General features: G+C 41.3%; 1 protein-coding gene across 1 annotated transcript in view; it reads left to right on the top strand.

The window, feature by feature from the left end:
- MUC5AC (mucin 5AC, oligomeric mucus/gel-forming) overlaps positions 1 to 26419 on the top strand; it is a 114743-nt gene that overhangs the window by 22651 nt on the left and 65673 nt on the right. Inside the window, exons 16-31 of the mRNA XM_089778831.1 lie at positions 1710 to 1804; positions 3355 to 3481; positions 4134 to 4383; positions 4966 to 5015; positions 6436 to 6536; positions 6682 to 6833; positions 7800 to 7938; positions 8043 to 8156; positions 8412 to 8591; positions 9375 to 9614; positions 10790 to 10946; positions 12962 to 13090; positions 13439 to 13583; positions 14700 to 14743; positions 14849 to 15046; positions 17101 to 26046. Of these exons, the coding sequence (XP_089634957.1) occupies positions 1710 to 1804; positions 3355 to 3481; positions 4134 to 4383; positions 4966 to 5015; positions 6436 to 6536; positions 6682 to 6833; positions 7800 to 7938; positions 8043 to 8156; positions 8412 to 8591; positions 9375 to 9614; positions 10790 to 10946; positions 12962 to 13090; positions 13439 to 13583; positions 14700 to 14743; positions 14849 to 15046; positions 17101 to 26046 (11067 nt within the window). The remainder of the gene's footprint in view (positions 1 to 1709; positions 1805 to 3354; positions 3482 to 4133; positions 4384 to 4965; positions 5016 to 6435; positions 6537 to 6681; positions 6834 to 7799; positions 7939 to 8042; positions 8157 to 8411; positions 8592 to 9374; positions 9615 to 10789; positions 10947 to 12961; positions 13091 to 13438; positions 13584 to 14699; positions 14744 to 14848; positions 15047 to 17100; positions 26047 to 26419) is intronic.

Here is a 26419-nt window from a genome sequence, read left to right as displayed (position 1 = left end):
GATAGTAACATGAACTTTCATGGGCACAACCTACTTCTTCAGATGACAAACTGAAGAAGTGGATTTTGTCTATGAAAGCTCGTGATATTAATTATATGTTTTTGGTTAGTCTCTAAGGGTATGTCTACACTGCCACCCTAGTTCGAACTAGGGTGGCTAATGTAGGCATTCGAAGTTGCAAATGAAGCCCGGGATTTAAATATCCCGGGCTTCATTTGCATCTTGCCAGGCACCGCCATTTTTAAATCCTCCTTAGTGCAGCCTCCGTGCCAGCGGCTACATGCAGCATGGAGTAGGTAGTTTGAATTAGGCTCTCTAATTCGAACTACCATTATTCCTCGAGGTGTACCAGTAGTTCGAATTAGAAAGCCTAATTCGAACTACCTACTCTGTGCCGGGTGTAGCCGCGGGCATGGAGTCCGCACTAAGGGGGATTTAAAAATGGTGGCTCCCGGCAAGATGCAAATGAAGCCCGGGATATTTAAATCCCGGGCTTCATTTGCAACTTCGAATGCCTACATTAGCCACCCTAGTTCAAACTAGGGTGGCAGTGTAGACATACCCTAAGGGTGCATCTACACAGCACCATTATTTCAGAATAAATGACATTATTTTGAAATAACAATGCAAGTGTCTACACAGCAATTCCGTCATTTCAAAATAATTTTGAAATAATGGATAGCTTATTCCAATTTCTGTAAATTTCATTGTATGAAAAATAATGCCTATTCTGAAATAGCTGTAGTGCGGATGGTCCACTGCCGCTATTTTGAAATAGCTCCTCCCCGGAGCCATTCAAAAAAATTACTTTGTAGTAGCTTCTGGGGCTCTCAATCGAGTTAGCGCTTCCACATCAGGGGAAACTACCTCAGACTAATTTTGAGGTTTCCTTGTAGGGTAGACACGCTATTTCAAAATAAGCTACTTTGGAGTATGTCTTCTGGAATTATTTATTTTGAAATAAGCATGCAGTGTAGATGTACCCTAAGGTGCTATAGGACCTTTGTTGTTTTTTAAAGTTTTTTTTTAATCCCTCTGACAGCTTAATCAAAGTCAGACACTTTGATTTAGCTTCAGTCAGTTTATGACATGTTCATATTTCTGTACAAAAGAGAAAGGGCAGTTTTTTGTGTCTGAAGAAATACAGAGCCAAATTCTACTCTCCATTATGCTTCTGCAAGTCCACTGAACACATTGGCTACGTCTACACTGGCCCCTTCTTCGGAAGGGGCATGCTAATTTTGAAAGTGGGAATAGGGAAATCCGCAGGGGATTTAAATATCCCCCGCGGGATTTAAATAAACATGGCTGCCGCTTTTTTTCCGGCTTTGGGAAATGCCGGAAAAAAGCGTCTAGACTGGCCCGATCCTCCAGAATAAAGCCCTATTCCGGGGGATCTCTTATTCAAAGTAGGAATAAGAGATCCCCCGGAATAGGGCTTTATTCCGGAGGATCGGGCCAGTCTAGACGCTTTTTTCCGGCTTTTCCCCAAGCCGGAAAAAAAGCGGCGGCCATGTTTATTTAAATCCCGCGGAGGATATTTAAATCCCCCGCGGATTTCCCTATTCCCACTTTCAAAATTAGCATGCCCCTTCCGAAGAAGGGGCCAGTGTAGACGTAGCCAATGAGATTACAGGGATGTAAGTGAAAAGAGAATTTAATCCCATAGTATGAAACATGAATTAATCTCATTTTCTGTTTTTTTACAGAAAAATATGCTCAGCACTGGTGTAGATTGCTGACTAATCCTCAAGGCCCTTTTGCTGAATGCCATTCGACAGTGGATCCAGATATTTACCACACGGTACTTTGCTAGTTATTTCTTTCACCTTTATAATAGCACCAATAAGAGTCTGATCCCTGATACCAAATGCCAAGAAAACCAGGAATCAGACAAGGAGGAGCTGGTTTAAACACCAGGTTTGTTTCTGACAGGTTCATCAAGCTATAATAATGTTTAATTATAATTTGATTTCATGTAATCTGCTCCTTCTCCACGTAGGTTAACTTGTTTCACTTTGTATACAATTCTGCATTGGTTGTAAACATCTGATATAAATAGTAAAATTATTTTTTCCCCTCAAATAAAAAAAAATACATAAAAAATACAGCTACAGTCATCTATTTAACTTCCTTGTAAAGGATTGCATCTTTTTTGCAGGTACTCAGAATAATTTTCCCTTGCAGGGAAGTAATCCAGATTTGCATGTTATACGCACTGGCTGCGTCTAGGCTGGCTAGTTTTTCCGCAAAAGCAAAAACTTGCCAGCTGTCTACACTGGCCACTTGATTTTGTGCAAAAGCACTGACATTCTACTGTCTGAAATCAGTGCTTCTTGTGCAAATGCTTTGACTTTCCCCTTCGGGCAAAAGCCCTTTTCCGGAAATGTTTTTGCACAAGAGGGCCAGTGTAGACAGCTAAAAACTGTTTTGCGCAAAAAAGCCCCGATGGCGAAAATGGCGATCGGGGCTTTCTTGTGCAAAACCACGTCTAGATTGGCACGGACACTTTTCCACAAAAAGTGCTTTTGAGGAAAAGCGTCTGTGCCAATCTAGACGCTCTTTTCCGCAAATTCTATTAATGGAAAAACTTTTCCGTTAAAAACATTTGCAGAAAATCATGCCAGTCTAGACGTAGCAGCTGTGTCTAGACTGGCAAGTTTTTCCGCAAAATCATCTGCTTTTGTGGAAAAACTTGCCAGCTGTCTACACTGGCCACTTGAATTCCGCAAAAGCACTGACAATCTCAATGTAAGATTTTCAGTGCTTTTGCAGAAATACTATGCTGCTCCCATTCGGGCAGAGAGTTGTTTTCCACAAAAAAGCCCCGATCGTGAAAATGGCGATCAGGGCTTTTTTGCGGAAAAGTGCATCTAGATTGGCCACGGACGCTTTTCCACAAAAAGTGCTTTTGCGGAAAAGCGTCCTGTCAATCTAGACACGCTTTTCTGAAAATGCTTTTAACGGAAAACTTTTCCGTTAAAAGCATTTCTGGAAAATCATGCCAGTTTAGACGTAGCCAGCCACTCTGAAATACCTATGACTACAGAGAAGAAATAGTTAAATTTTATATAGATAAAAATGCACAGATATCAATGTACCAGTCTCAACTACACTGACAGAAACTCAGAATAAACCAATTGACATACTTCATATCTATATTGGGGTAAATCAGAGCACAAATTTGGTCCAATAAATTGCAAGGTGAGTACTACAAAGCAGAATTTGGCTCTATAATCCATTATAAGACTAAATTTAGCTAGTGATTTTGGCATGTGAATGTAAAAGCTTAAAGGGAAATTTCTTTGACTGAGCAGTTCAATAGTTACTAATGAGTTTTATATGTATTCCTAGAACTGTCTGTTTGACACCTGTAACTGTGAAAAGAGTGAAGATTGTATGTGCGCTGCCCTGTCTAGCTACGTCAGAGCCTGTGCTGCCAAAGGAGTCCTTTTGAAGGAATGGAGGACCAATGTCTGCAGTAAGTTGTTAAACCATTTACTGGTAAAAATGATCAACCAGTGGGTACTTTATATCTGTTTCCAAGAAATCCAGGGCTCAACCAGTCATATCTTAAACAAAAGTTTGATGATGATGTAGAAACAATTCCTCAATAGAATCTAAGGTGTATGAATAATGGGGGAATGTAATGAGCAATAAGTAGGAAGTTACTTAAAGAAGATGCTTCTTGAGAATTATGACTACAATGCATGAGTCATAAGGACATATAAGTGAGCATAAGGCTTTTTCTGTGGGCTTAATATAAACTAGGATGCTTCCAGTTTCATTTCTTTAATGTGCTGATGGTGGAAGGAGGAAAATAAACAAACAAACAAAAATAAACTAGACACTTAAATATGAGTTTAATTCTCTTGTTTAAATTGGAGGAACCTTGTTGTTAGCAAGGAGATTCTCTAGTTTAACTGAGATAGTAAATTAGGGGATATTTTTTAGTAGAAATACAAAAGCCATGTAAATTACATTGCTGTTGACTTCAGTACAGAGTTTAGTCCATTGCACGTTAATCTATGTATGGTCAGCATCTGTTTTATTGTTTACCATATATTCGAAATATGGCATTGATAGCAATAATTAAATAAGATATGTAACTTACTTTATTTTATTCTCTCAAGCCATAACTTCATGCCCCAAATCCCTGACATACAGCTACGCTGTTGATTCCTGCCAACCCACTTGCCGGTCTTTGAGTGAGCCAGATGTCACCTGCAACATCAAATTCTCTCCAGTTGATGGCTGCACTTGTGCAAACGGAACTTACCTGGACGAACATGGGAAATGTGTTCCTGCTACCAGCTGTCCTTGTTATTATAAAGGATCCATGTTACCTTCTGGGGAGGTTGTTCACGACAACGGTGTCATATGGTAAGAGGTTCTTTAATAAAACATGGAGCTGTATACCTGCAATCATGGAATCATGTACATCTTATGGAATCTAGTCAACTCAAATGTGTTTTTCTCCCTCTAAGAATTTTCCATTTGAAAACCACAAATACTCTTCAGTTTTTAGGATTGTCTCTGTTTAGAAGTTTTTCTTTAATCCAATCAACTAACTTCTCCCTGAATTTAAACAGTTTCTTTCAGGTTTAAAAAAAAAAAGTCTACCAGTTTGATATCCCCTGTACTGAAAAATGAAGAATGCTGCTGAAACCAATAATATTATGGGAGAACCTTTTTAAGAGTAATAATCGTATGTAGACAAATTGACAGGGTGGCGCTGGTTTAGCACGAGGCACAAGTGTATTTGCTTTCTGGACAATTACAGCAAAAATTGTATGCAAACAGTATATGCAGTTCTGTTGAAAGGATGTCTAACTCTGTCCAAAAGGTGGTATTTCAGTATTCCAAATTCCATAGGAAAGACTGGATGCATGGCAAGGTAGAAGTTGTTCTCCAAGTAGCTAATTACAATTTTAAACAAACATAATTCTCTTCTCTTTCCAACAGCTCTTGCACACATGGAAAGCTGGACTGCATGAGAGTAAAACCAGAGCCAGGTATAACCCCTTTAAGTTTTATTTTCATTCCCACACACACTTTTCAGTGAACTCTGTTTTATTACAGTGTTGAAGACGGGAAACATCTGAAACCTAGCAGGGAAATTAACTGATGAGAAACTATTTGCATAGCAGCTTTGTAGTATTGAGGATGCAATTCTTGAAATGCAAAGCATATATTTTGGCATAGTGGAAACAAAATATGACAATAAATAAACAATCTAATTCCAAGCAAGATAAGATCAGGTCATAGTGTAACATAAAAAAGAACACAGCCACAAGACAGTATAAAATAACCACTGAATTTCCTAAAAAGTAAAAATTACTTGAAGCCAGTAACTTGAGAAATGTAAGATGAAGAACATCCTTTGTCAATTGTGCTCCAAAAGGCAAATTTCCATAGGACTTATTAAAAATGAAAGTCAACAAAAGGAAGCCAAAAATAAATAAAAACAATACAACTCTTAATACAGTAACAAAAATCGGTTTATTTTCTGAACAAAGAAATGACGATAAGATGTAATTCTTAGTAACTGAAAGGTGGTTCAAAGTACTTATCTCATATGTCACCAAGTACCCAGTAAAACCTAAAATATAACATACCACAGACTCCATTCTCCATTCAGCAGAAAAAAAAACATTAATGATCTCTCAGGTGCCAATGGCTTGCGCCAACCAATTTTTTTACATGACATTAATAACCAGGATCTGGCCATACTTCTAGCTCATATGTTTAATAGTACAGCTATTATCAGGTGGTAATTCAAGATATGGCACTCAACCCTACAATGGTACTTGCACAATATTTCAGTCGGAGTTTTAATTAAATAAAGACTGCAGGATTTGGCTCCAGTTATCATATCTGTTCTTGCAGAGGTGGTAATTAAATATGCAAATGACCAGTTCTGTAACTAACTGGCCATTTGTGCATGGCATCGCATAGAATGCGAAAACTCTGCATATGCTATACTAAAATGTGACCCATTAATTATAGTACAATTACAAGAGGATAAACTGAATTGCAAGATATTATATAAAGATTAACATGGATTTTTTAGTCAAAGTAATGCGTAAATTAGCTGCAAATGTTCTTTGCCAACAATTCACACTAACAAAGAATTGTATTCAAAGTTTACCACCAAAGAAAATGAGCTCCTATATCTGAGGTCATTCATCATTCTAAACCAATCCTTATGCTCAGCTATACTGGTACAATGATTTCATCAGTGAGTTAAAACACGTTACAGAGCAAATCAAGGTTATTTACCAGTAACGGCAGTGTTCATGTTAGATTGTGTTCCTTGGCTTTACTCTTAAATCAAGACGCTTCTCAGACCTGTTCATGGCAATAATCACCATAGCAATAACTGATAACTCTGTGTTTGATCGCAACTATCATATGGGGTTCTGTCTCTTGCAGTCTGTGCAGCGCCAATGGTATACTTTGACTGCAGCAATGTCACTGCAGGCACAGTTGGATCTGAGTGCCAGAAGAGCTGTCAGACACTTGACATGGGATGCGTAAGTGCCAATTCCTTATGCCCACTTGACAACATTTTTGTGTCCTCACCAAAATTAAATCTCACACACACTGTGCTGTGGAGCAGAAGGATTCTTTTTCACTGACATGATCTCACAAAGGGTGTTTTCACTCTGGTTCTTACAGTACAGCACACAGTGTGTCTCTGGCTGCATTTGCCCTAATGATCTAGTGTCAGATGGCAAAGGGGGTTGTATAGCTGTGGAGGACTGTCCGTGTGTTCACAATGAGGCCTCCTACAAACCAGGAGAAACAATCAAAGTCAACTGTAATACCTGGTATGTATACGTTGAATAGTATGGTTTTCACAGTCCTAATAGTTACATGTCCATTTCATTACACTAGAAGAGAATCTCATTTTGCTGTAACAGAATTGAGACTTACAGCACTCACTTGCATGGAGCTTATATTCCATCCAATAGAAGGTGATGATAAATATGCAAGTGGCCTGTACACTGAAATCTGGTTGGTAATCGGGTTCTTCAGTGTAAGAGGGTTGGTAGTTAGTTCAGCATTAGAATCTAATGCCGAAATCCAATATTCATCATAAAAAATAGGCTCTCTTCATTCTTTTAGAAGCCAAACAGGGACAGTAAGGCTATGTCTAGACTGCACAGCTTTTCTGGTATACCAAGAACACATCCCTTTAACAAAAAATGTCGGAAAAGCAGACACAGTTTTTTTGGCATCCCTGTAAACTTTGTTTTACAAGGAAGAAGGGATGGTCTGAAAGACGGGTTTTTTTCTGAAATTTGGCCCCACATAGATGGGCCAAATTTCAGAAAAGCCTCTTTCAGAAGTAAATCAGAAAAAGATACGCAATTTGTGTACCACAAATTGTGTTTCTTTTTCTGATTTATCTTTGTAGTGTAGGCATAGCCTAAATGTTTAGGACAATAATGGGCTTTACATACCCTCATCTCCTTTAAAGATGCATGGGGAAAGTTTATGCCCATTCAGTCTATGTGCAGTCCCTAAATGGTGCATCCATTTAAAAAAATTCTTAGAGGTTTTTGAAATACCCAGAGTTTTTTAAATTGTTCTCAATCATATTACCCATTTCATCGTAATATAAATTAATCTTTGGAAATTATGTGCTGTTACATTAATGTTTAGCAGGAGTAAGCCCTATTTCCCAGGAGAATAGGTTTAATCCTGAATCAAATTTACATCTGGCTAGGTGATGAGAAATGAATACATTGAAGTACATTTTGTTATATTTGGAACTTTTTTCTCCCTCCTAGCACATGTAAAAACAGAATGTGGCAATGTACCAATGAACCTTGTCTGGCAACCTGCTCTGTTTATGGAGATGGTCATTACATTACTTTTGATGGCAAACGCTACAGCTTTAGTGGAGATTGTGAATACACCCTGGTCCAGGTACTAAGCTGCTTTCCTAGGATTATTATACCTCTAAAAGTATCTTGTGTTCCTGTATGTGGTGACCTTACATTACTAACACCAACTACCATTCCTCTTCTCAGGATTACTGTGGTAAAAACAGTACCAGCTTTGGAAACTTCCGAGTTATTACTGAGAATATCCCCTGTGGAACCACTGGGACCACCTGCTCAAAGGCCATTAAAGTCTTCGTAGAAGTAAGTACCTTCTTTGATAAACAGTTGGGAAAAACCTGTGTACCTGGTCTCTGGTATGAGTAGGATGCACAACTGTCTGCCCAACGTAGATCACATTATAAAAATAACCAATTGAACAAGATAAGCTTTCCCAGACTTCCAAATTTAATGCCAGCATTTGTGTCTTATCTATAGAAGAAATGACGTAGATTGAATTATGTGTATATTAAATCTGTTGGCTTTTTTACTGACTTGTGACTTTTCTTTCACTTTTAGAACTATGAACTGATACTCAGCGATGGAAAGTTTGAAGTGATAGAGAAGGTCCATGGAGGGCAAGTGCCATACAAGATCCGTTACATGGGCATCTACATGGTCTTTGACATCGATACTGGGTTGATTCTCATGTGGGATAAGAAAACCAGCATCTTCATCAAGCTCAGCCCAAATTTTAAGGTGAGTTTTAGAAGCTGTGTGACTAGGATCAACTCTTATGGATACACTTTGGTGTTAGCTTTAGAAGGAGCAAATGGAAGTAAACAAAGGTAAGAATAAACTTAAAAAAACAACAAATAGTCTAGTCGCACCTTAAAGACTAACAAAACATGTAGATGGTATCATAAGCTTTTGTGGGCATAGCCCACTTCTTGAGATGAAAAGCTCACAATACCATCTACATGTTTTGTTCATCTTAAAGGTGCTACTGGTCTATTTGTGGTTTTTTAATTTTTTCCTGTTACAGACTAACTTGGCTACCCTTCTGAAACTTTGAAAAGTAAGAATGTAACTGCTAGACTCAGGCTTTCAGTAGCATCTCAGAATTGATCTTTCATTGTGATAGAACATACCGGGGTGATAGACTGAATCTGAATACATCAATCACGTGCATAAATTACATAATAATTTCATAACTAACTAGTAGCAGAATACTCATGAAAGGTTCCTTTCCTTTCAAAATACCTTTCAGATATGTTCAAAATTAAGTAAAAAATGGTTCATGTGGGTTTTTTAAGAAAAAAACCTTAAAAACAAAATTATGCCCAGTTTACTTCTTCCTTCAGCAGGATTGAGTACAGTAAAAGTGGCAACGTTTTTAGTAAAGGCATCTTCTGGGGAAAGTGTGAGCCTGTCAGTGAACAGACAAAGTCCATTTGAAATCTGAAAAATTGGCATTTCTGTTCATCACAGATGTTGCCAGACACATGTTATGCGCACCCCTTATTATGTTTCTCTATGCAGGGTCAGGTCTGCGGCCTGTGTGGGAACTACGATGGCAACGGCATTAATGACTTTACCACCAGGAGCCAGTCTGTGGTAGGAGATGTGCTGGAGTTTGGAAACAGCTGGAAGGTGTCTCCTACTTGCCCAGATGCCAAAAGCAACAAGGATCCTTGCACTGCAAACCCTTACAGGAACTCCTGGGCCCAGAAGCAGTGCAGCATAATCAACAGCAAAGTGTTCTCTGCCTGTCACTCTCAGGTATATCAAAATCCTTGGGTGGAATCTTTCTATGCAGGGATGATGCTATACACAGAATACCTTAGTAATGCACACTGCAATGCCACTCCGTACTCTAACCATACAAATACCAGTTTTCTATGTGTTTTATATTCACTTGATTGTGGAAGAAGCATCCTGGGCTTGATCCAGTTCCACACTAAAGTCAATAGCAATCTTTCCATATATTTCAAAGGGAGGTGGATCAGATGCTGTAAGATCAACGTGAAGTCACAGCTTATTCCAGGAGGACTATGTAGACATTTCACTGAAGGTGCGCCTACACTGCACTGTTATTTCGAGATAACTAGTGCTATTTCAAAATAACGATATGAGTGTCTACACAGCCACTCCATTTCAAAATAAGGGACGGCTTATTCTGCAATCTGTAAACCTCATTCTATGAGGAATCACTCCTATTCCGAAATAGCTATTTCAATATAAGGTGCGTGTAGACTCTTCACTGCTCCTATTTTGAAATAGCCCCTCACCAGGGCCATTCCTCCCCAGTGCCTCCTGGGGCTCTAAATTGAGATAGCATGTCTACATTAGGGAAGCCTGCCTTGGACTAATTTTGAGACTTTGTAGATATGCTATTCTGGAATAAGTATTCTGGAATAGCTTATTTTGAAATAAGCATGCAGTGTAGATATAGCCCGAGATTCATTTTCTATTTTGACCCAAGTTAGCTGGTGCACCAAAAGAGCAAGTGACATTTAAACAGTTATCAGGTGACCCTTTTAAATGGGACATTTACAGGCTTTGTAATTCTGTTCCGCACGATTAGCTTCTGATAATACGTTTAATTGATAACAGAACAATTGTTGCGACAGAATGTCTAATCTAATTGTATTATTTTTTCCAGAGTTCCCATTTCCTTTATGGTTACTAATGCTATGCATGTCCTATATTTGATATCCTAATTTGACTTTGTAATAACAGTATTTATCTAATTTCCCCCACCTTACAAATCATCATTTATTCTGCCTGTAGTCCCATTGCTATAGTGGATGATGTTAAAAGAGGAAAAGAATAAAAACTTGTCCATTTCAAATACTTGACTGAAATTGTAGTGAGAGAGGAGAATTACCATTGCAAAGCAGAATGACAAGCACATGGAACAAAAAGGAAAGTGTCATCTATTCATTTTCTCACAGGTTGAACCACATGAATATTATGACGCTTGTGTGACTGATGCTTGTGCCTGTGACACCGGGGGAGATTGTGAATGTTTCTGCACAGCAGTAGCCGCGTATGCTCAGGCATGTAACGAGGCTGGAATTTGTGTGGCATGGAGAACCCCATCTATCTGCCGTAAGTATTACACCCTAATTTAATGGAGGGAGAGGGAACAACAGAAATAAAGAATGAAAAGGAAAAAGGGCAGAAGAAGAAATGAAAAAAGGGTACAGTACAGGTTGTACCTCCCTAAACTGGGATTCACTGGTCTGGGACTCTTCTGTTGGACCACAGATGTTCCTGGAAAAGAGAGCCCAGAGTTAGGGAGGCCAGTGGTGGGCAGGGGGCTCAGGCAATATGGGGAGCACAGCGCTAGAGGGCTCAGGCTGCGTAGGGAATCACACAGTGTGGCCGGGAGCCCTGCGGCAGGGAACTCTGGAGACCTAAGGAGCCCCACAGCAGGGGGTCTGCCAGCATGCAAAGGACCGGTGGCTCAGCCAGGAGTCCTGTGGGAGGTACAGGGGGTCCCACAGCACAGGGGGCTCAGGCGGCACAGAGGTTTGTACAGAGCTGCTCCTTGTAGCAATGTGCTACTTAGGGAGAACTTAGAGTTCTACTGGTAGCACATCTACTGATAGCACATCGCTACAGGGAGCAGCTCACTACAAGCCACCAGCAGTGCAGCCAGGAGCATGGCAGGGAGCTCAAGTGGCGAGGGGAGTCCCACGGTGTGGAGGAAGCTCTGTGGCAGCAGACTCTGGCGGCATAATGAGCCCCTGACAAGGGACTCAGCCAGCACAGGGAGCTCTAGTAGCACAGCCAGGAGCATGGCAGGGGCATAGGCAGCACAGGAAGCTCCAAGGTGTGGCTAGGAGCCCTGCAGCAGGGGGCTCAGGCAGCTGAACTGGAAGTCCCAGGACTGAGTGGTCCAGCCAGGGCTGGCAGAACAGCTGGCTGCGGGTAGAAGCAGAGCCGACGGGTGCCTGGAAGGCTGGCAAATTCCCTTGCTCCAGATTGGCAAGGTCCCAAGGGTGTCGAACCATGGAGGCCCAACCTGTGCTGTTCCTGAGATACACTACAACCAGGAAAATAGCCCAAAACACAGAGAAAATTACAGAACTATCTACAAAACTTCTTCCTTTTCTAATCTTTCCACACATTTCTAACTGTAGATATGAGTGAAATAAAACTGTGCTCTGATGATTGTCTTAGTTGTTAAATTACAGTATTATCTAGTTACTGACTTGTGATCTTAGTCAGAAACCACTGGCATCCTAGTAAGTTTTATATACACACATAGGGTATGTCTACACTACCCCACTAGTTCGAACTAGCGGGGTAATGTAGGCATACCGCACTTGCAAATGAAGCCCAGGATTTGAATTTCCCGGGCTTCATTTGCAATTGCAGTAAGCCTACATTACCCCGCTAGTTCGAACTAGCGGGGTAGTGTAGACATACCCCTAGTTATTTTCTGTCCAGGGTAAGTAAATATTAATGTATATTAGCAGCTGAAAATATGAGGTCCAGTTAATTTAATTTCATGCTTTCTGAATGGCTACGTCTACACTGGCATGATTTTCTGGAACTGCTTTTAACGGAAAAGTTTTCCGTTAAAAGCATTTTCGGAAAAGCGCGTCTAGATTGGCAGGACGCTTTTCCGCAAAAGCCATTTTCGCGATCGGACCTTTTTTCCAGAAAACAAATCTCTGCTGTCTACACTGGCCCTTTTGCGCAAAAGTTTTTCGGAAAAAGACTTTTCCCTGAACAAGAGCAGCATAGTATTCCCGCAAAAGCACTGACAATCTTACATGAGATCGTCAGTGCTTTTGCGGAAATTCAAGCGGCCAGTGTAGACTGCTGGCAAGTTTTTCCGCAAAAGCGGCAGCTTTTCCGGAAAAAGTGGCAAGTCTAGACACAGCCTATGTGTTTTGTAGCTACTCTGTAGAATCTTTGTACTCAATACAACTGAAAAAGTAAAAACCCCTGTTCAGTTAAAAACAGGATAACTATTGTTCACTATTTGCAGAAGTATGCCAGTGTTACGGGATTTGTAGAAATCATAAAGATTGGCTATGAAACACTATAAAAATGAAACAATATAAAAATGTTGCTAAATGTATATTTCTACCCATTTTCTCCTCTTCCAGCTCTGTTCTGTGATTACTACAACCCAGAAGGGGAATGTGAGTGGCACTACAAGCCCTGTGGATCCCCATGTATGAAGACCTGCAGGAACCCAAGTGGAAAATGCCTTCATGAGTTACAAGGCTTGGAAGGTAAAATACATTTTGTATATCTCATTATGCTTTAAAATGGTAAATCAAAATTCCTGATTCTCAATATATTTAATATTTTCGTTAGAAAGGGCAAGCCAGATTAGTGATTATGGATTTTTTTGAAGTGTGAATAATTCTCTAATGAGGTCATGAACTTTTTGGGATTAAGATCCAAATTATTGCACTTAACCTCAGAGAAATGTATGCTATGGCAGCAACGTGCCTCATGTCACTAAGGATAAAATTCCCCCCTTCTACAAGAAAACAATGCAGAGCTTAGTTGCAGGAGCTAGCATCACATGCAATCTCAATGATCCTGGGTTGATATAACTCTCTTTTTTCCTGCAGGCTGCTATCCAAAGTGTCCAGAGAACAAGCCCTATTTTGATGAAGATGATATGGAGTGTGTAGATAACTGTGGCTGTTACGATGACAAGGGAAAATATTACAAGCCAGGAGCATCCATTCCTTCAGAAGAGAACTGTCACTCATGGTAAGAATAGCTGTACGCAGAGTTTAGGAGAATCCTAACCAAATGTATTGACCTTGTGACTACTGTGCATAAATTACTAACGACTACAAAAACCTCTCTTACATCTGAGACTGGAAAGGGAAAGGATCATGATCTGAAATTCTTTTCTTTGGAGAGATTTGCTCGAAGCATTTGTTACTGTATGATTGAACATTCTGTGTTAACCTAAAAATGGTACTTTCCCCCTTCTTTGCACTGCAAAATATTATTGAAATCATTATCTAAACTTGTTCTGTAGCTTAATTCAGTTAATTGTTGCTATTATCTTTACATGCACCTGTCCACTAGATTCCTTCAGGTTTGGAAGGGGCTGGAGGAGGTGTTGGTTTTGGTTTTGGGGTTTTTGTGGGGAGGGGTTGCAACTCATTTCTTCCTTACACAGCTATTTACCTAGGGGTATATTCTGATAACCTTCTCATGCTGAACAGCAGTTTTCTCCACAAAGTCAATTGGAGTACTTGTGGAGTACAGTTTTAGTCAATGTGAACAAAGATCCTAGAATCTGATCCTTAATTAATCAGTGAGAAATCCCCATCCTGTGCACAGCTTGAATAAACAGACCTTTTTCTCAGGAGGGTTCCATGGAGATCTGTGGAAACGGAATCCTCCTCACTAGCCTATAAAGCAGCTCCAGAGACTGGCAGTTATTTCAACCTCAGAGTGCCAGTAATTCCCTCACTACCAACCTTCCTGCATCTCCCGCCTCCACAGGAGAATGGGGAATGGTCAGGAGATACCCTCCTGCAGTTGCCAAAGCCTTCCTCAGTGGCATCATAGAAAGGATTCAGTGCAGGGTGTTGTTATGCACTCAGTGGGTCTTGCAAATCCCACACTGCCTTTGTGCAGCAGAACTGTATTGGTTTGAGAGCTTGGGGCTCTCCTATCACAGGAAGGATGGAAACATGGCTTAGAGAAAGACTGGGTCTTTTTTAACTTAACCTTAAACAAATCTTCTCTGGGAGCTTCATTTTGTTCCTGGCAATACAAATTGGACAGAAACAATTAAAACAGTAAAATGATGTGATTATCTTGTATGCATCTTCAGTTCCATCTTTCTTTTCTCTTTTTCCCTTCCAGCGAATGCACAATGGAAGGCACTAAGTGTGAATATGATGAAGATGGTATGTTGACAAAGCATCTTTTATCTGAACATGAAGTTTTGGGGAAAAAACAAAAATTTTGTATTTCAGAATATCTAATGATGACATTTTCTTTTTGATTTACAGAATGTTACTGCATCTATGATGGGAAGAAATATAATTACGAAGATGTCATTTACGACACTACAGATGGTATTGGCGGGTGTATCACTGCAACTTGTGGTCACAATGGAACAATTGATAGAAAAGTCTACCAATGTTCCACAACCACAACCACAACCACATTTGAATTTTCCACTTCAACACCGACATTCACCACTACAGGTATATGTTACATTAATACATGAGTTTGCTCTACTGTGACTTGCTATTGAGTGAAATTTCCCTACCAAACCAAGTACGGTAAAAGCTTTGTTATCTGGCACTCATGAGGAATGAGGGCTGCCGGTTAATTGAATGTGCTGAATACTCAAGCTTATTGCTCTGCCCCTTCCCCTAACCAGAGGAAACTACAGCAACCGACCCCTGTTCCCTTGGGAATGGCCTAGCAAGCTTTAACTTTCCCCCTGAGCCAGAGAGCCCAGAAGCCATCTGGAAGATCCAACTCCTGACAGCTTGAGGCAGGCTGATGGGGAAAGAGGTGCCTGATGATGATGGCAGTGCCAGCTGCTGACAGAAGTGCAATGCAGCAGCCAGAGGCATCAAACTCTCCAGCTGTACAGGCAGGAGTCGGGCACGTGTGCCTGAATATAAGCGGGTATAGTGGCTGGAGGCACTGCCGGTTAACCAAGTTTTTCCAGATATTCAAGTGCTGGATAACAAAGCTTTCATTGTAAATGTTCATAACTCTAACAAATGGATCAGAAACGTAGAACCTAATAAGACTTCTTTCTTTATTTGCATGTTGTATATTTGCATTTAGTTTCTACCATAAGTAGAAAACAAACTGAAACATGAAAACACAGTAAATAAAAGCCACTGTGCATGTTCTTTTTGATACTATCTTTGCTCAAATTCCCACAGATTCATTAAAAAAAACAATGCCGCGTGTATTTTATAAACCATTGTGGCAACTGTTTCTAAACCATTTTTGTTAAACTGCTATATAGAAAATTTCTAGTTAGTAACTAAAAAAAAATCTACAGCCATAGAATCATTCTCTGTTTTTCACTTATTAAATTGCAGAATGACTAATTTCTCCTAAAATCTTTCTTGGTATTACAATATTTTGAAAACAAGGTTGGTAAATAGATTGCTCCTCAGACTGCAATACTGAGATACCATGCTTTTCACCTCTAGCTCTCTGGATGAAGCTGGCCTGAAAGTCATGACCAATGGCTTTTTGCAGGGCTAGTAATGGATTTTGCCCAGACCTCATCAGCAAAGGGAAGGTCTTTCCCTTCCTGGAAGGGGCCAGGCCTCAGGTGGAAAGGCAAGACTAGAAAAAGCAGCCCTCAGCACTGCCTCCGTTAGCCAATCCATAGCACCATGCAGGTCTCCAGTGGAGATTTAAAGGGTCCAGAGCGCCAAGTCCTTTTAAATTGTCAAGCACTGGGGTCACTGACACCTTTGCCCCCTCCTCCTTACTCCACATTGGCAGCCCTGGTGGTTTGGTATCATGTGTGAAATTAATCATTTGAGGAGTATGGACTACTCTCTTCTCCCACAAGAGGGCCCCTTTCATACAAACTTGAGGCACATTAGGGCAGGAGAGAGAAGCTTAGATCCCTGATTCAGTCATTCCTTAACTGTTTTATGAATAAATAGAGGAGTGCAGGCAATGTCACATATTCCTGAACAATAAATTTATATAGCAAATTAATTAGATGCATATTGAGCCTGCTCCAAAGCTTACTGAGCTCAGTTATCTCTTTCCATAGTTTCAGTGGGCTTTTGACTGGGGCCTTAATATTCATGAGAAAGTGCATAAAGATGCAACCAGGCTGCACAAAATGGAAAATTACACTCAAAGATGTTTTTCCCCCAAATGTGCAAATTATGCATGTGTAACATGCAACTATTTTTATAATTTTGATAATTATTCTTTATTCTAGCACATCACAAGAAATAATGGACTGAACCTTAAAAGTAATAAATCGAAGAATAGCAAGAAATTCATATGTTAGGTGTTGTTTTCTCTATTTGAATGGATAGCAATTACAATTCAACTAGCTTAATAAATATGTTTTGAGATCAATATACTAGCTCATGCCCTTATACCAGGGCCTAGACAAGAACCTCTTCCTATAGCTGATGGTTGATCATCACACTTAGTCTACTTAGTGTAACAGAAAAAATAATATTCATTAGAGCTTCTTAGTACACTTCACTGAAACTTGATGATTTAGTACTAAATTTTCCTTTTTTTTAAACCACAGTGGCACCAACTACATCCGTCTGCGTTCGTGAAGTATGTCAGTGGTCACAATGGTATGATGTGAGCTATCCTGGGTCTGGGATCGATGATGGAGACTTCGACACATTTGATAATTTAAAAGCCAAAGGGTATAAAGTTTGTAAAGTTCCAAAGGCTGTTGAATGTAGAGCTGAGGATTTCCCCGACACTCCATTAAATGAACTAGAGCAAAAAGTAGAATGCAGCACAACAATGGGGCTAATATGTTATAATAAAGATCAATATCCAGAGATCTGCCTGAATTTCCAGATCAGCGTCTTATGCTGTAGCTTTGTACCATGTGAATATACAACTCCTTCTACCACAAAGTCTTCTGAAACTACAACACCCATCACAAAACCTACCACTCCAGAAATTCCTGTGACAACTTTATCTGCAACAACTACAGCAAAACCTATCACCACAGAATCAAAACAAACTACTCTTGCAACAACTACCATGACATCCAAAACTGCTTCAACGACTCTAGTCACAGAAACAACTCCTGTGTCAACTTCAACTCTTAGAACCACAGCTTCATCAACAGCAACCACTGAAACAACTGCTAGCCCTTCAACAGAAACTGTATCAACGACAACAGCAATCACATCCATAACACCTTGTACACCAAAATGCAAGTGGTCTGAATGGTATGATGTCAATTTTCCCAGTCTGGACAATAAAGGAGACTCTGAAACATATGATGATATTAGAGCAGCAGGAAATGTGATCTGCAACAAACCTGAAAATATTGAATGTAGAGCAGAGAAATTTCCAGAAAAATCAATTAACAGCATTGGCCAAATTATCCAGTGCAATGTATCCTATGGATTTGTTTGCAGGAATGAAGATCAGGACGGAATGTTCCAAATGTGTTATAACTATCAAATAAAAGTATTCTGCTGTGATGATTTTAGTCATTGCCCTTCCACAACCACTACTATAGAAAGTACAAAAACTACAGGACTAGCTATTGTTTCAACACAAACCTCCACCCTGACTCCTACAACTACAGAAACTATACCTTCATCAACAATAGAAACGACTCCAACAACTACCACAACAGAAAGTACAACAAAAGAAATTAAAACAACAACTCCTTTAACAACTACTACCAGAGAACCTACAACAGTTACAACTACACCTTTCAGTACAACAACCACAAAAACTACAATTCCAGGAAACATCACCATTTCAACAGAAGCATCCACCCTGACTTCAACAACTACAGAAGCTACAACTTCATCAACAGTAGAAATTTCGGCCACAACTGCAAGAGAAACCACAACCAAAGAAGTTAAAATAACTACTCCTTTAAAAACCACAACCACACAAACTACAACCACCACAGGCACAACAACAGAAACTTCTGCAACTGTGACAACTCCTTATGCTAGTACTATAAGTTCAACAACAGGAAGTATGTCCACTACATTAAGAACTGAAACTACAACTGCTGCAACTATTACACCAACTATAACACAAAAACCTACATCATCAATAATGATAACTACTACTCCAGGAATAACTACAACTTTAGAAACGACAACAGCCATGACAACTTGCACTAAAGAAGTATGTGAATGGTCACAGTGGTATGATGTAAGTTACCCTGGTTCTGGTATCAACGATGGAGATTTTGATACGTTTAAGAACATCAGAGCAAAAGGATACAAAGTATGCAAAGCTCCAAAGGCTGTTGAATGCAGAGCAGAAAGGTTCCCTGACACACCATTAAATGAGCTGGAGCAAAACGTAACATGTAGCAAAACAAAGGGATTGATATGTTATAACAAAGATCAAAGTCCACCAATCTGCTATAATTACGAGATCAAAATTCAGTGTTGCACGCATTTAATTATACCATGCTCAGAAACCACTTCACCCACTACAACTAGAGTAACAGTCACCCCAGAGACTACAAAAGAAACAACCACCCCACCCACGATAACAACTACATTAAAATCAAGCTCGACAGAAACCACAAAAAAAATAATTACACAACTGCAGACAACGACAAAACACCAGACGCAGCCTGTCCAGAAATATTCTACTACACCCACAGAAAGTAAAACAAAAACAAGTACACTGAGGAGTACAATAATACCAGAAACAACTCCAGTCATGACAATATCACCAATCTCCACAACATCTCCAACCACCACAAAAACCACCATTCCAGGAACAAGCACAAGCACCATCACAACAGTTACCACTACTCTGCCTCCCATAAAATCTCCCACAATATCACCAGTCTCCACAACTCCAGAAACTACCACTTCTTCCACTACACCATGTCAACCGATATGCACATGGTCCGAATGGTTTGATGTCAATTTTCCCTCGCCCGGACCAAAACAAGGAGACTTTGAAACCTATGACAACATAAAAGCAGCAGGAGCAGCAATCTGCAGAAAGCCTGAAAATATTGAGTGTAGGGCAGAAAGCCACCCACATCTCAGCATCCATCAGATTGGTCAAGTTGTACAGTGCAATGTGAACTTCGGCCTGGTGTGTAAAAATGAGGACCAAACTGGGAAACACAAAATGTGCTTAAATTATCAGATACGGGTGTTGTGCTGTCGAGAAAACCCTAAGTGCCCAGTCGGAACCACAACTCCCACCACCACAATTACACGTGCACCAACAACCATCACAGAAACAACCACCGGAGTCACATCTACCACTACTACAACAACAGTTACCGAACCACCACAGACTACCACTTCTGAAACATCTCCAATCATTACCACCACAAGCCCAAGCACAACGACTCGTATTGTAAAAACCACAACATCACCCACCTCCACAATATCACCAACCACCTTAAAAACCTCCACTCCAGGAACAAGCACAAGCAGAAGCACAACAGTTACCACTACTCTGCCTCCCAAAGAAACTCCCACAACATTACTAGTCTCCACAACTCCAGGAACAACCATTTCTTCTACTACACCATGTCAGCCGATATGCACATGGTCCGAATGGTTTGATGTCAATTTTCCCTCTCCTGGACCAAAGCATGGAGACTTTGAAACCTATGACAACATAAAAGCAGCAGGAGCAGCGATCTGCAGAAAGCCTGAAAATATTGAGTGTAGGGCTGAAAGCCACCCACATCTCAGCATCCACCAGATTGGTCAAGTTGTACAGTGCAATGTGAACTACGGCCTGGTGTGTAAAAATGAGGACCAAACTGGGAAACACAAAATGTGCTTAAATTATCAGATACGTGTGTTGTGCTGTCGAGAAAACCCTAAGTGCCCAGTCGGAACCACAACTCCCACCACCACAATTACACGTACACCAACAACCGTCACAGAAACAACCACCGGAGTCACATCTACCACTACTACAACAACAGCTACCGAACCACCACAGACTACCACTTCTGAAACATCTCCAATCATTACCACCACAAGCCCAAGCACAACGACTCGTATTGTAAAAACCACAACATCACCCACCTCCACAATATCACCAACCACCTTAACAACCTCCACTCCAGGAACAAGCACAAGCAGAAGCACAACAGTTACCACTACTCTGCCTCCCAAAGAAACTCCCACAACATCACTAGTCTCCACAACTCCAGGAACAACCATTTCTTCTACTACACCATGTCAGCCGATATGCACATGGTCCGAATGGTTTGATGTCAATTTTCCCTCTCCGGGACCAAAGCATGGAGACTTTGAAACCTATGACAACATAAAAGCAGCAGGAGCAGCGATCTGCAGAAAGCCTGAAAATATTGAGTGTAGGGCTGAAAGCCACCCACATCTCAGCATCCACCAGATTGGTCAAGTTGTGCAGTGCAATGTGAACTACGGCCTGGTGTGTAAAAATGAGGACCAAACTGGGAAACACAAAATGTGCTTAAATTATCAGATACGTGTGTTGTGCTGTCGAGAAAACCCTAAGTGCCCAGTCGGAACCACAACTCCCACCACTACAGTTACACGAACACCAACAACCGTCACAGAAACAACCACCGGAGTCACATCTACCACTACTACAACAACAGTTACTGAACCACCACAGACTACCACTTCTGAAACATCTCCAATCATTACCACCACAAGCCCAAGCACAACGACTCGTATTGTAAAAACCACATCATCACCCACCTCCACAATATCACCAACCACCTTAACAACCTCCACTCCAGGAACAAGCACAAGCAGAAGCACAACAGTTACCACTACTCTGCCTCCCAAAGAAACTCCCACAACATCACTAGTCTCCACAACTCCAGGAACAACCATTTCTTCTACTACACCATGTCAGCCGATATGCACATGGTCCGAATGGTTTGATGTCAATTTTCCCTCTCCTGGACCAAAGCATGGAGACTTTGAAACCTATGACAACATAAAAGCAGCAGGAGCAGTGATCTGCAGAAAGCCTGAAAATATTGAGTGTAGGGCTGAAAGCCACCCACATCTCAGCATCCACCAGATTGGTCAAGTTGTGCAGTGCAATGTGAACTACGGCCTGGTGTGTAAAAATGAGGACCAAACTGGGAAACATAAAATGTGCTTAAATTATCAGATACGTGTGTTATGCTGTCGAGAAAACCCTAAGTGCCCAGTCGGAACCACAACTCCCACCACCACAATTACACGTACACCAACAACCGTCACAGAAACAACCACCGGAGTCACATCTACCACTACTACAACAACAGTTACCGAACCACCACAGACTACCACTTCTGAAACATCTCCAATCATTACCACCACAAGCCCAAGCACAACGACTCGTATTGTAAAAACCACAACATCACCCACCTCCACAATATCACCAACCACCTTAACAACCTCCACTCCAGGAACAAGCACAAGCAGAAGCACAACAGTTACCACTACTCTGCCTCCCAAAGCAACTCCCACAACATCACCAGTCTCCACAACTCCTAAAACAACCACTTCTTCCACTACACCATGTCAGCCGATATGCACATGGTCCGAATGGTTTGATGCAGATTTTCCCTCTCCCGGACCAAATCAAGGAGATTTTGAAACCTATGACAACATAAAAGCAGCAGGAGCAGCAATTTGCAGAAAGCCTGAAAATATTGAGTGTAGGGCAGAAAACCACCCACATCTCAGCATCAACCAGATCGATCAAGTTGTGCAGTGCAATGTGAACTTCGGCCTGGTGTGTAAAAATGAGGACCAAACTGGTAAATATGAAATGTGCTTAAATTATCAGATACGTGTGTTGTGCTGTCGAGAAAATCCTAAGTGCCCAGTCAGAACCACAACTCCCACCACCACAACTACACGTACACCAACAACCGTCACAGAAACAACCACCGGAGTCACATCTACCACTACTACAACAAAAGTTACTGAACCACCACAGACTACCACTTCTGAAACATCTCCAATCATTACCACCACAAGCCCAAGCACAACAACTCATGTTGTAAAAACCACAACATCACCCACCTCTACAATATCACCAACCACTTTAACAACCTCCACTCCAGGAACAAGCACAAGCAGAAGCACAAGAGTTACCACTACTCTGCCTCCCAAAGAAACTCCCACAACATCACTAGTCTCCACAACTCCAGGAACAACCATTTCTTCTACTACACCATGTCAGCCGATATGCACATGGTCCGAATGGTTTGATGTCAATTTTCCCTCTCCTGGACCAAAGCATGGAGACTTTGAAACCTATGACAACATAAAAGCAGCAGGAGCAGTGATCTGCAGAAAGCCTGAAAATATTGAGTGTAGGGCTGAAAGCCACCCACATCTCAGCATCCACCAGATTGGTCAAGTTGTGCAGTGCAATGTGAACTACGGCCTGGTGTGTAAAAATGAGGACCAAACTGGGAAACATAAAATGTGCTTAAATTATCAGATACGTGTGTTATGCTGTCGAGAAAACCCTAAGTGCCCAGTCGGAACCACAACTCCCACCACCACAATTACACGTACACCAACAACCGTCACAGAAACAACCACCGGAGTCACATCTACCACTACTACAACAACAGTTACCGAACCACCACAGACTACCACTTCTGAAACATCTCCAATCATTACCACCACAAGCCCAAGCACAACGACTCGTATTGTAAAAACCACAACATCACCCACCTCCACAATATCACCAACCACCTTAACAACCTCCACTCCAGGAACAAGCACAAGCAGAAGCACAACAGTTACCACTACTCTGCCTCCCAAAGCAACTCCCACAACATCACCAGTCTCCACAACTCCTAAAACAACCACTTCTTCCACTACACCATGTCAGCCGATATGCACATGGTCCGAATGGTTTGATGCAGATTTTCCCTCTCCCGGACCAAATCAAGGAGATTTTGAAACCTATGACAACATAAAAGCAGCAGGAGCAGCAATTTGCAGAAAGCCTGAAAATATTGAGTGTAGGGCAGAAAACCACCCACATCTCAGCATCAACCAGATCGATCAAGTTGTGCAGTGCAATGTGAACTTCGGCCTGGTGTGTAAAAATGAGGACCAAACTGGTAAATATGAAATGTGCTTAAATTATCAGATACGTGTGTTGTGCTGTCGAGAAAATCCTAAGTGCCCAGTCAGAACCACAACTCCCACCACCACAACTACACGTACACCAACAACCGTCACAGAAACAACCACCGGAGTCACATCTACCACTACTACAACAAAAGTTACTGAACCACCAGAGACTACCACTTCTGAAACATCTCCAATCATTACCACCACAAGCCCAAGCACAACAACTCATGTTGTAAAAACCACAACATCACCCACCTCCACAATATCACCAACCACCTTAACAACATCCACTCCAGGAACAAGCACAAGCATAAGTACAACAGTTACCACTACTCTGCCTCCCAAAGAAACTCCCACAACATCACCAGTCTCCACAACTCCAAAAACAACCACTTCTTCCACTACACCATGTCAGCCGATATGCACATGGTCCGAATGGTTTGATGCAGATTTTCCCTCTCCCGGACCAAATCAAGGAGATTTTGAAACCTATGACAACATAAAAGCAGCAGGAGCAGCAATTTGCAGAAAGCCTGAAAATATTGAGTGTAGGGCAGAAAACCACCCACATCTCAGCATCAACCAGATCGATCAAGTTGTGCAGTGCAATGTGAACTTCGGCCTGGTGTGTAAAAATGAGGACCAAACTGGGAAATATGAAATGTGCTTAAATTATCAGATACGTGTGTTGTGCTGTCGAGAAAACCCTAAGTGCTCAGTCAGAACCACAGCTCCCACCACCACAACTACACGTACACCAACAACCGTCACAGAAACAACCACCGGAGTCACATCTACCACTACTACAACAACAGTTACCGAACCACCACAGACTACCACTTCTGGAACATCTCCAATCATTACCACCACAAGCCCAAGCACAACGACTCGTATTGTAAAAACCACAACAACACCCACCTCCACAATATCACCAACCACCTTAACAACCTCCACTCTAGGAACAAGCACAAGCAGAAGCACAACAGTTACCACTACTCTGCCTCCCAAAGAAACTCCGACAACATCACCAGTCTCCACAACTCCAGGAACAACCATTTCTTCTACTACAGCATGTCAGCCGATATGCACATGGTCCGAATGGTTTGATGTCAATTTTCCCTCTCCCGGATCAAATCAAGGAGACTTTGAAACCTATGACAACATAAAAGCAGCAGGAGCAGCAATCTGCAGAAAGCCTGAAAATATTGAGTGTAGGGCTGAAAGCCACCCACATCTCAGCATCCACCAGATTGGTCAAGTTGTGCAGTGCAATGTGAACTACGGCCTGGTGTGTAAAAATGAGGACCAAACTGGGAAACACAAAATGTGCTTAAATTATCAGATACGTGTGTTGTGCTGTCGAGAAAACCCTAAGTGTCCAGTTAGAACCACAACTCCCACCACTACAGTTACACGAACACCAACAACCGTCACAGAAACAACCACCGGAGTAACGTCTACCACTACTACAACAACAGGTACCGAAGCACCACAGACTTCCACTTCTGAAACATCTCCAATCATTACCACCACAAGCCCAAGCACAACGACTCGTTTTTTAAAAACCACAACATCACCCACCTCCAGAATATCACCAACCACCTTAACAACCTCCACTCCAGGAACAAGCACAAGCAGAAGCACAACAGTTACCACTACTCTGCCTCCCAAAGAAACTCCCACAACATCACCAGTCTCCACAACTCCAGGAACAACCATTTCTTCCACTACACCATGTCAGCCGATATGCACATGGTCTGAATGGTTTGATGTTGATTTCCCATTTGCTGGTCCAAAAGAAGGAGATTTTGAAACCTATGACAACATAAAATTAGCAGAAGGAACAATTTGCAGAAAGCCTGAAAATATTGAATGTAGGGCAGTAAACCAACCAGACGTTAGTATCGACAAACTTGGTCAAGTAGTGCAGTGTGATGTGAATTACGGGCTGGTGTGCAAAAATGAGGACCAAACTGGGAAAAGTGAAATGTGTTTAAATTATGAGGTACGTATTTTCTGCTGTGAAGAAAACCCTGAGTGCTCAATTAGAACTACAACTGCCACTCCCACAGCTACACATTCACCAACAACTACAGTCACAGAAACAACCATCGGAGTCACATCTACCACTCCAACAACAGTTACCGAACCACCAGAGACTACCACTTCTGAAACATCTCCAATCATTACCACCACAAACCCAAGCACAGCGACTTCTTATGTAACCAGCACAACATCACTAATCTCCACAACATCACCAACCATCTCCTCTGCAGGAACAAGTGCAAGCAGAGGCACAACAGTTATCATTACTCTGCCTCCCACAGAAACTCCCACAACATCACCGGTGTCCAGAACCACACCCTGCTTTTGCCAAATTGGAGATGCTGTCTATGCCTCTGGTAAGTGTTTTACAATTGATTGGTTTTCATTCAATATTGATATTTTTCATGGCTTTTGAGTGGATTTTTAAAGTGCAGATTGGAATATTCTATCTACTTTATGTTTGAGAGTGCTTGTCTGTGAGGAACCAATATTATTTGTCTATCTCTCCATCCGTTTGTTCATTGACTCCTTCTATATAGTTAGTGTCGGAATCACCATATTTGGTTCGCAGCTTCCTATTATAATGACTTAAAATAAGGCAAGCGCGTGATTGTGCGGAGTGAGAGTGAAGCAGAAGCCTCCTTCTTTCCCGATTTGTATGGGGACACATAAAAATAACTCCTTGCAAACAGTAATAGCTAGGATCACCAAATTTGCAAATTGATTGGG

This window comes from Pelodiscus sinensis, chromosome 5 (assembly GCF_052426305.1).
Source record: "Pelodiscus sinensis isolate ZL-2025 chromosome 5, ASM5242630v1, whole genome shotgun sequence".
Classification (NCBI taxonomy): Eukaryota; Metazoa; Chordata; order Testudines; family Trionychidae; genus Pelodiscus; species Pelodiscus sinensis.
This window is presented reverse-complemented; position numbering and strand designations above follow the sequence as displayed.